The sequence below is a fragment of the Macrobrachium nipponense genome, chromosome 4 (assembly GCF_015104395.2).
Source record: "Macrobrachium nipponense isolate FS-2020 chromosome 4, ASM1510439v2, whole genome shotgun sequence".
NCBI classification, from domain to species: Eukaryota; Metazoa; Arthropoda; class Malacostraca; order Decapoda; family Palaemonidae; genus Macrobrachium; species Macrobrachium nipponense.
Genome location: NC_061100.1, coordinates 22,281,104 through 22,293,113, shown reverse-complemented (window position 1 = coordinate 22,293,113; position 12,010 = coordinate 22,281,104). Strand labels below are relative to the sequence as shown.

Sequence of the window (12,010 nt, the reverse complement as noted above, 5' to 3'; positions counted from 1 at the left end):
GGGTAGAAAGATGTCAAAATGGAAGAGATGAAAACTACTATGAGGTTTTAAGCAAATCAGCTTCAAAGAAATTTTAGTGCTGTGTGTTAGAAGTTAAATTTTACTATAATTCGCTCAACCTCCTGTGCACGCAAAATACATACATTCTGTAATAACATCTAACTACTTTGGTAGCTACTACATATCAATCTGCAATTCCACTGTTATCAGACTTCTTTGACAAATAAAATAGTAATGAAACATTTATAAATCAGTGTTTCTACCTGTAGTACATATAAAACACAATTTTCATGTGCAGATGGCAAAACTAATATTTAATGCCCAGCCCTCAAAATACAATAGCCGGGCAAGTTTCCATAAAAAGTGATGAGAGCTGGAGATAAGATCCACAACATTACAAAGTTGGAAGTGACTGAACATTGCACAGCATGATATTCGTGCTTTTAAAATGTTGTGAACTGCATTTCACTACGACATCAAAAAGATATTCAATGCTGTCCTAAAATCTTTTAAACAATTAACCAGCTGCAAATTTATTACTGTGAGAAGGTACAGTATACATATTCCATACATATTAGGTTCATGAAGTGCATAATGATACAAAAAACTACTTTTCATGCCTCTACAATCATCTTATTTATACAACATATATAAACAATTCCTGCAAGAGTTTATGCAAAATGCACTATTCAGTGGGCACTCTACAAAAGCATTTTATCACTTCTTAAGGTAATTATAATATTCTAAGAAATTTACCTTATGTGAAGTAAAGGCCACTGATGATAAGACAAAATTCTATTAAAACAATCTGTAAACGGGTGGCTTTAGTACATAGTATTACTATTATGTGATCTTTTGAAAGCATAATTAACTTTCTGATACAAACCCATTCTTTGAAAAAATTAAAATAAAAGCATATTTCGTGTGTCCATGCAAGTATCAGACACCCCATTCTGATAGGAGAAAAATGAAGTTAACGGCTACATTTACGTTTTGTACACAAACCTGGAAGCTAAATGAATTTTGCTCTACTTTGCCAAAGTAAAGATGGCCACTTCCAGAAGAGAAGTTCCCTAATTCAGTACCTCCATTAGCCTTTTCAATCCTCGAGGGTGATTTTAAACCCAAAAATTCTTACATAAAACTGAACTGGGATTTCTCTGCATTAACATTTATGGGTGGGATCTTTTAGTCTTTAAACATTTTTCTAATACCAGATGTATGATACACGTATTAACCCCCATGAACACTTGTAGATGCCATTTTTATATTATCAACTGTGTTGTAAGAAGCCGGCTCTATTACCTGATAAATATTTTCTTCTGTTTTTGCAATTTACACTGCAGAAACTATATCAGCTGATGTTTGATACTGAAATTGAGTTTACTTACATTGCTTTCGAGTTTGTTAGTCCTTTCCCAGCCTTTGTTTTTTAGTGCAATTATATTTTTTTTTTATGTGAGTGCTAATTGTCCCACAAGGATACTGAAAAAAGCAAAGAAATGTGCTTTTTCACAGTCTAAAGATGCCATTAATATGAAAAGGTTGTTTGAAACTTAGCTGTGCAAAAGTTGAATTGTATGACTGGTAATGGGGATAAAATAATCCCAATTCAATTTCAAGGACAAATGTGTCCCAGTTTAAACAAACTAAGAGGAACTTCTGAATATCCAAAGGCTGAAGATATATGTTCATTTATGGTCTAATGATACCAGTAATATGAAGAGGTAGTTAAAAATTAAAAATTAGGCAGTGCAAAAATGTCAGACTGGAAGAGTTAACTCTTGAGGTATGCCACCAAATCAGCATTGTCAGAAATATCATACAAAGATCATAATCTAACAAATGCATGAGACAAAAAGACCAATTTTCTATTAAAATTTTACTTATTATTGTTATAAAAACACAAAATTCTTTAACCACTGAAAGCTAGAGAATTTTGCATTGTCATGAAAACACCTTGCAAATAATATGCACAGGAAAATTTTTTCGTTTCTCAAAAATGAAGATGAAACTCTGCTCAAAATCAGAAGGGAATATGCTTGCATACCCTGAAAAACCCCCTTCACTTCAAGGTGGTTGATGTAGTGCTCTCTGTCTTGCGACATCCACATCATTAAAACCTACTAACCCAAGAGATGGACACCTCATTCCTGGTTAGAAGCATCCATAAACCAAAATTTATAGTCAGTGTAGGAACCCTATTTGGGGATATGGTGGTACTGCTACCACCAATGGAGATCTTTCTGCCAATCTCTTGAAATGGCCACAAGATTACATATCTGGCTGGGTTATAGCTAACCAATGGCACAGAGCAATCATAAAGATAAAATTCTTGAAAGCTCGTCAACTGCAAACCAAGCAGCCAACACACACAAAAATTACAACTAGCCACTGGAACCAGGAGGGATCAGATGCACACGTGCTAACCTAACTACAGCAAAATTACTTTTTCTCCTTTAGCAGAATTCAAGTGTCTAGGATTCACATGGAGGCATGAACTATACTTTAGAAAAATAATAGGTTTGCTGTATGACAAAGAATAATTTTGTTACTTTTACGACTCATCTCCAAGTTAATTTTTAACCACGGCAAAACACTGTTTTCTCATAAATCATGATAACAACACACTGATCTATGACAAAGTTATTAACTTCTTCCCATATCTGTTTCCTGTGTTGCATATTTATACAGTAATAAAAAGTTAGTTAAGGCTATTGACTAGTGTGAGAATCACATTATGTAATGTAAAATACATGATATAAAATAAATGACTAGAAATTCCACAAATGAAACATTTGTGCATAAGAAATGCAAAACTGTTCACAAACAAAAACCTACTAGTATAATATTTAGGTAAGAGCACATGTATCATCATACATATGTAAAACATCTTGCATAGCTCCTCCAAGGCAAATGACCCAATCTAGGAAACATGAACAATGCAAGGAAGATTTAAAGTGTTATCGATGTACGCCTACTACTGCCAAATCAGAATTGTTAGTTATTGGTGGTAATGTTCAGTGTTAAGAACCATGCGGCAAAACATCAGCTAACTGGTTCTCTTGACTTAAAACTATCCTAGCATCAAATCCTCATTTTTCAATGTACTACTGTAGTATCAGTCCATATAGATCACAAGATGTCTCCAGTACTTACCCTGTTCAATCCAGTTTTTCTACCTAGTTTTTCATGACTACTTATGAAAAATAAAAAATATAAATCTTATTAAGTTAGGGGTTTGTTTCCTAAAGTAATACTTTTCCTGTAATCAATAAAAACAAAAATAAATTATATTCAGCTTGCACTTTTACTTCATAATGACACTTAAAATGAGATTGCAGTAATTAAATAATAATAATAATAATAATAATAATAATAATAATAATATAATAATAATAATAATAATAATAATAATAATAATAATAATAATAATAATAATAATAATAATAATTTTAATCATCATCTTCCATTAAGTTATGACTAAGCTTTTATTTAGTAATACAGAAGTTAAAATTCCAATGTTCATTTGGTGCTAACATTTTTAAGTTCATTGCATATGCCTACAGTAAGGTAAAATACAGAAATGTGTAAATTGCTTAGCTTACATGTTACTCTGACCTGAAAAAATATGCTGCCTTGTAATATGAATACTTTCTTCAAGATTTAAAATTTTCGAACCAAAGTTATTTCACTACCCACACAGTAGTGAAATCACATTTTTACGACGAGATTCCAAGAAAAGAATGTGACTGTCTGGCAATTTCAGCATGTGGTGCATTTGCCAGAAACTTCATTACCAATGATCTTAACTGAAAAAAAAGAATATTTTATTCTTAACACAAATTTGCTTTAAATCTGAAAATGCTATTAAACAACGCATTACAAAATTATGAACACTTTAACAGTGGCAATAAGTACTTATCAAAAAAGCAAGCAAGCTATGGTAAATGCTATAAATGGGTTAAATATTATTCTCCACTAGAAAGTAATGACTTAATACAGAATGTAATTTAAAACAACTTGAATGACTCAACTTGATTTGTATCCGAAATGGTTACACACACTACCCTACACACGAACGTGTTAAGTTCTAAACAGCCGTTCGTAACATGAATTGTTCGTCAGTTGGTCGTCATGTCTATTTATGTACAATAGGATATAAAGAATACAGTTCTATATGTTTTTTTCATCCTAAAACTCAGGACACTGTAGAGTCAGTACGTATTGTATTCTATAGAGTTCTTTATTAATAAAAATAATACATAAAACTTAAATAAATTGTGATGATAGTACAGTTGTTTTTCTTCATCCAAGGAGGAAGCAGTAAATGGAAGTGGGCAGGCTCTTGAGGTTGAAGGCACTGGTTTAAAGAGTTGGTCTAAGGAAGTTTGCACCATTTTTCTTTTCTTTTCATCGTATATGTGATGATAACATTGGATACCATCTCTCTATAATAGAAAACCCCTCAGACATCAATTTCGTTCCAAAATTCTTTGGGGGAGAGGTTTTTCTTGTTCTTCCTCATGTTCTTCTGTTCTTTGGATTTCTTCCAGTTCCATTAAATCTTCATTCCTTAACTCCTCTGAGACTCATACAACCCTTTCAAGTACTCTTCCCTCAAGTCAAGCTGTAGGTTTTCACTTACATATATATGTCAATGAGATTGTTAAAAATTCCATTTGACTCCTCTTCCTGTTACAGTAGACACCCCATATTCATGAGGGATGGGTACCAGACAGCCCCATGTATAGCTAAAATCTGCAAATAATTAAATCCAATCTAAAAATGCTTAGAACTGCCTATATTGATAGTTAAAAAAAAAAAAAAAAAAAAAAAAAAAAAAAAAAAAAAAAAAAAAAAAAAAACTAAAAATGCTTATACCCTAATTTTTTAACAGTTTTATCACTGAAAGTGCATTTAGTCATGAAAATTATATGAAAATAGAGTAATTTGTGAATATTGAGTCTGCAAATAGCAGGGATCAACTGTAAATCCTTTGCTTTGACATCATTGACAAACTGTGGACATAAAGCCCTCAAGGTTCCATTCATGTTGATCTCGCGTATTTCATGCCATGCGACATCAATATTCTTGATGCAATTATAAATGCTGTATCCCTTCCAAAAGTCACTTAAGGTCACACAAGGGTCATTCACTTCCCTCAGTGTTTGCCTTAAGTGCGCCGAGTGTAATATTTCTTGAAATTGGCTATACGTAATCCCTTGGTCCATCAGCTGAAGGAGTGAAGTTGAGTTAGGAGTTAAATAAACAATTTTTACATCCGAATGGAAATCTTCTAAGTGCAGTGGGTGCCCAGGGACACTATCCAAAATTAAGAGAAGCTTGAAAAGAATCCCATTCTCGCAGCAGTACAGCCTGACTTCGGGAACAAAGTTCTTGGACATCCAGATTTTGGGCTGGGAGCTTTTTGTGATGTTTTTGAGTGCCTGTAGATTCGCAGTACAGTACACTATTGAAGTCTCTCAATGCGTAGCCTATCCTTCACTGCCTTATGTCCTTTCATCGTATTTTCTTCACAGCTGACGTATTATATTTTATCTGGCATTTTTTCCCATAAGAGTCCTGTCTCATCAATATTAAATACTTGCCGAGGGTCATAACATTCCTTAATAATGATTTTCTTGAACATCTCAGGAAATTTTTTGACTGCTGCTTTAGTCAGTACTCACTACCTCACAACTAATGGACACATGATGAAAGTTAGCACTTTTTTTGACACAATGAAACCATTCATGACTTGCAGCAAATGTTTCATCTTCAGCGCTTACGCTAGCCTTAGCCTTCAAGTCATCAAAAAGTCTAAAAGCCTTTTCCTGCATAAGCACAAGGCTAAGCATTGCAGAATTGTGTCTCTGATGTTCCATCCAGTTACCCAAAAGTTTGTCCATTTCTTCTACCAGCCTCCCCATTCTCTTGCTTATAATTGTTGACTGCACAGGCACTGCATTTTTTACATTTTCCATAATTCACTCTTTGTTCTTAAAGTTTGTGTAACACTTGGACGATTTATATTACAGTGAAAACCCCATATTCGCTGGGGATGTACCAGACTGCCCGCACGAATAGCTAGAATCCGTGAATACTTACAACCCCTCTAAAAACACTAATAACTGCTTATTTTGATAGTTCAAACTCGAGAAAAACCCTCTCAAAATGCTTACAACTGAATATTATAATACGGGCAGTCCCCGGGTTACGACGGGTTTGGCTTGCGACGTTCCGAGGTTAAGGCGCTTTTCAATTATATTAATAAAAAATCATTTCCAGGGTTACGACACCCACAACGCTCATCTGGCAGAAGAAATATGACACCAAAAATACAAAATAATCAATATTTGAAGGCTTTTTTGATGAAAATGCTATAAGATTGCAGTTTACACAGTTTTGAATGCTCCCAAAGCATTTAAAGTAAGGTTTTCTTAGGATTTTTGACGATGTTCCGGCTTACGATAATTTTCAGGTTACGGGTTACAACACGTCTCAAGAACGGAACCCCTGTCATAACTCGGGGACTGCCTGTAGTTTTATCACAAAATTGCATTAAGTCACGAAAATGACATGAAAATACAGTAATTTGTGTGAATATAGTATTTCTCAATGAAAAATACAGCAAATAGGCGAATTTCCCACAAATAATGGGTAGATATGATCCAAAGAGAAATCCCCGAATAAGTGAGTCTGCGAATCTCAAGAATGCAAATACTGGGGGTCCACTGTAAACTGGCGTGCCACCTCCATTTTTTCACCACTACCTAATAGCTCTATAATCGCCACCTTAGTTTCCAATGAGATATCTTGCTGCTTTTCACTACTGCCACTATCTTTACTGGCCTTACACTTGCCATTAGCCATGATAGGAAAAGGATGGGCTTGATAAGATCACACGAATAGCTCGGAGCATAACAGATTACATCTTACCAATAGCATAAGTCCTAGAGTCTGGGGTGGCGGATTGGCATGGAATATGGTGCTGTACAGCATGAATAGCAGCAAAATATGATACTTTTATAACAAAATAAGATTTTACATATAAGTACTCACCAAGCAATTAAATATGGCTGCTAGCTTCCCACCAGGGCAGTTAAAAATTCAAATTTTGCGGCGGCACCAACATCACAAATGTAGGTGAACAGTACCTGCCCACTTTCGGGAACGAGAGGTACAAAACTGCAGAGTGCTACAATTTGTTTGCGCCGCCATGTCCATCTGTGGGGAGGAGGGAAGGGCTCTGATTATGTAATTGCTTGATAAGTACTATATGTAAAATCTTATTTTATTTTACATTTTAATTTTTACAAATGGGACTTGCCAAACAATTACATATACTAGCCAATTCCATATTAAAGAATGTGGGAATCATGGACAAAATCTAAATTAAGACAAAGAAATGTAATTACTCAAAATGAACAGTTGCAAGCATTGTACCTTGCCTGGTAAGAGAATGCTGCAGGGGATTGCTGCCTCTGGTTGGTGTCTCTTCAAAGGTCGGGAGACTGAAGTGTGTCGCCGATGATGCTTCCTGTCTGGAGGGGAGTCCACCGAGTCTGACGACAGAGTGTTAGCACCAAAAAAGATGCCTTTCCAGTGGTGCTCTGTCAATGCCTGGGTTCACTCAACACTCGAGGGGGGGGGGGGGGGGGGGGGGGGGGGGGGGGGGGGGGGGGGGGGGGGGGGGGGGGGCAACTGCTCGTGGGCAAATTCCAACAGCCTCCCTAGGACCTCTGGTATGTCTCCTCCCCAGTGTGGGGGACAGGGATCTTCATCTAGGAGCACCAGCAGGACCTACAGCCAACTCCTTGGAAAGAATCTCACTATCACTAGGCACAGCACCGGCACTCGGAGCACTGAGAGACGATCTCTCTACAAAAGACATACAAGAGTTACCTAATTCAGTTACTGCATTAGCAAGAAATTCAAATTTCTTGTCAAACTCTGACTCACGACTGGCTACGGTGTCAGGATTAAAAGCATGGGAGACTGGTATCGGAGTTTGAGGTAAAGGAGTAGGAGGGCTAAGGATTGGGGATGTGATAGGAGGCTGAGAAGAAACTATTACCTCTTCTGCTACTTTAGGAGAAGCCTCTACAGAAGCCACACTTTCAGCTCTAAGAGCTGCCTTTCTTTTCTAATCTCTATTAAGGGAACCGCCTCAGTTGGGAGGCCTGAAATACGACAACTTTGAGGTCGGTGGGCGAAATCGAGTTTTACTAATTTCTGGTAACATTAATGTGTGCCACAGCCAGACGTAAAATATTAGTGCTCTAGCTAACCTGTAAGTGGGTCAAAAATGATTTTTTGTGCATGTATCTGCAATGAAAATATCACAAAAAATACTGTGTTTTGATATCCTTTCGTTCCGTTGCGTTTTACATAAATTTTCCATAGGTAATCATATTTGTTGTACGACATTTTTCCCATCCTACGCTTTCTGAAGCGGAGAGGCAAGAGGAGCAGCTGCACAAACACATCAGTAACCCGCATACCTCTGATGTAACCACACCGTTCACCTCTGAGCCGGAGTTGTCAAGTACTCTTTATATCTAAGTCGTTTTTTCTTGTTTATTCATCAAAATGCCAAGGAAGAAGCAGTCAAGAAAGCGTACATTAGCTAGAGAAAGGTTGAAAAAAGGACTTAGAAAGATAACAAGAAAGAACACAAAGATGAAGCATGTGCATTCATCACCTCCCAGGCCTAGCTGGCAACAATGAGTGGGGTCGTACCTCATGATACCCACCCCCTTGGGGGGTTTAATATCACTTTTTATAGTGGGGGGACCAGATACCATAGAAGTATGCTGTTAGAATAAGAAAATCAAGCTTAAGTAAATTTTTATATTGATGCCTATGCGGTTTTCACTGAGAATTTCATTACGCAAACTTTAACACGCAATATCTCAAAACTATGTTTTTCAGTATATGGATCGCTTTAAAACCCTAAGGTTTTTTATTTGTTGTCCTATTTTCAAAATTCAAATACCATTGAAATCCTTGATAAATTCTACATCTAAAGAATTGGAAGAATTTTCAAATTATTCCAATTTCTATTTTTCATGAATTTTTGAATTAAGTAATTAAATAAAAAAAATGAAATTGTTAAGATACAATAAAGTTTTACACATACTTACCTGGCAGATATATACTTAGCTGACGTCAGAGACATTAGCTAAGTATATATCTGCCGGGAAAGTTGCATGTGTAAAAATAATTCTTTTTTATATCAATGAATTTTTTTATTTGATTTATTTTTCTTTTTAATCTTTCTCAATTCATTGGATAGAGCAACTCTTTGTGAGTATTAATTGCTTTAGTTATTAAAATTTAGTTATAACTAGGGAAGCCTTAGGGTTTTAAAGCAATGCATCTAAAAATCGGGAAAAAAATTAATATAAAAAAACGAACGGATAGAAATTTATGAAACTTTTTGTAGTAACTTTCCATTAGGTGACTTATAAATGGGTAGCAAAACATAATTACTCCAGGCAATATTTCGATACCCTCCCCCCAAAAAAAGAGGCGGTCCCCTTAAACTGATCAAGATGTGACTTTAAAGCTTTCCATTTACTATCTTCCCAACCCTTACATTCTGGACATGTTAGCTTTTTCAAACACTCCAGTCCACTACACTTGACACAATTGGTATGTGAGTCATAAGAAAGTTTTGTTAACCTTGTCTTACACCCCTCAACACAGTATCTAATATTTAATGAGCTGCAGTCCAATTGCTAATTAAGTAAAACCACCACAAAATTGATAGAATATGGCAACAAAAGTCTGGAAATATCAAAAAAAGACACAGATGACTGACAAAAAACTACTGATGTTACATGGGAGCCGGCAGAAAACGAATTGTAGTTCTCAGTAGTTTTGTACCCATCGTTCCCAATAGTGGGTGGGTCCTGTTCACCTACACTAGCAATGGTGGCGCCACCGGAAAATCTGAACTTTGACTTCTGTGGTAGGAAGCTAGCAGCTATATACAATTGCTTGGTAAGTACCATACGTAAAATTTGTAGCTAAGCAGAATAGGTGCACAGTTCAAAATTTGAACTTTTGAGTGGGCAAGGGGAGTGCTGTGAACAAAATTTAAGATCTTGCTTCTTCGTAACTCTGAATGTTCATAACTTGAATGGTCGTAAGGAGGATAGTGTCTGTACTACTTCCTCTTTTGCAAGACTTAAATTTTAATGCAGTTAAGGTAAAAAAAAATATTCTGAGAATGACTTAAGAGGCTTCAGCTACACTTTTTTTCTCCACAATTTTTAAGAAGGCTGCTTAAAATGTAGTATATTCTTTGCACCTTGTTTTGACTAAAATCCTATTGTAATAGTATGAATACTCTTTCAAAAAAAGGACAAAATATGGTTGTTTTCTAAGTTTCCATTACTACTACTGTGCAGATAAAAATACTTACATTAACTCACAACCATTCAAAGTTCTTCACAGCCTAGTCAACTTATGGCTTTAAAATATCTGGTTTCCCCGATGTAGGCTGTACTTCTGGGTACAAAATGCTTAGTATGAAATGTGAGACATCATAATTTGTCCAGTATGCAGTGTGCGAGGTAACAGCAGAGATATAGCTACTTTCCATGCTGCCTTCCCGCAAAACAAAGTCAGTTCGTTCTGCCAAACCTGAAAAAAATATTAGTGTAGTAAACTAAAAAGTTCAAGAATTAAAATCTAATACGAAGCACCAGTATAAAGTTTTTATAATCTTAATAGTGCTGGATAACAAAACATCAAATTCCATGCCCATGGAAAATGAATTATACTTTATCATGTTTATTCATGTCCATGTACTTACTAATTTAAGTCTGAATGCCTTCAATAACTGATGGTGATGATGATCTTTCATATATTGTATTAACCAAAGCCACACCGCCTTCAGTAACACTTGATGATGATTACACTTTTGATAATAAAATTAGGTTACACAGTCAATTACAAGGACCATGAGTCCATTAATCCTGAAATAATGACTTGACACAAATTATGGAGTCTAATCATTAGTTAATGATCTGAAGTAATGCAAAGCATACCTCCTTTATCTTGCAATGCTGAACTGGGATCCTGAGTAGCAAAACCTGCATCTGGTCTTTTGCTTCCTTTCATCAAGCCCCACCAACTCCAAGTAGTACTTGAAGCCCCTACTGAAGAAGATAAATTTTTAAAAATCTTGAAATAAGTTCCGGGTGGAATTATCAAGTAATCTGACCTGACCACTGTGTGAAAATATTGAGCTCTCATAAGGCTGGACTGAGCACAATGTGAAAGACTTTTTAATATAAAAAAAAACCTTAAATGCAATCTTAAAACAAAAAAATTTCAACAGGAATATTTTATATATAATTCAAGTCTACAGCTACAACCAAAAAAACTACTCACCACCTTTTACAGGTGTACTGGGAACAGATGAGACAGGAGTATTACTTTCTGAATCTGGTTTGCCCTTCTCTCCATCCTTTTCTCTAGGAACAATTAGGGGTTCAAGAGGCATTTCATGATAGGGAACTTTTTCAGTTGCATTGTAAGAGTGGACAAGAAGTGGTGCAATATTGAAGTACTGTGGACAAAGAAGTGGCTCAATCCTAGAAAAAAACAAGAGTATTTTAAATTCACTGCTTTGTTTACAATGATATTCATAATTAAGCACACTATTTAAAATTTTGCCATTGGCTACCATCACCTTAAGACAGATAATTGAGAAGAGATGGGAGTATGCAAAGCCAATATTCTGTGCTTTTATAGACTTGGAGAAAGCATATGATTCAGTATGGAGAGATGGAATGTGGAGAGTGGCAGAACACTATGGTATACCACTGAAAGTGATAAGGATACTAAAGAACTGGTACCAAGGAGTCTGCGGCTGTGTAGGACAGCAAAGTGACTGGTTCCCAGTTGGAAGTGGGCTAAGACAGGGATGTGTTATGTCACCCACCTTGTTTAATGTATATATTGACCATATAATGAGAAGAGTGATGGAGAA

General features: G+C 35.8%; 1 protein-coding gene across 4 annotated transcripts in view; it reads right to left on the bottom strand.

Moving 5' to 3' along the window:
• LOC135210770 (phospholipase DDHD1-like) overlaps positions 1-12,010 on the bottom strand; it is a 108,720-nt gene that overhangs the window by 31,399 nt on the left and 65,311 nt on the right. The window contains exons 9-12 of one of the 4 annotated variants that reach the window (XM_064243622.1): positions 11,410-11,612; positions 11,064-11,171; positions 10,436-10,656; positions 3,413-3,812 (exon numbers count right to left, since the gene is read on the bottom strand). In XM_064243622.1, coding sequence (XP_064099692.1) covers positions 10,478-10,656; positions 11,064-11,171; positions 11,410-11,612 — 490 coding nt within the window. In that variant the 3' untranslated portion in view covers positions 3,413-3,812; positions 10,436-10,477. The other 3 variants (XM_064243620.1, XM_064243621.1, XR_010313574.1) reach the window with 3 other exon arrangements.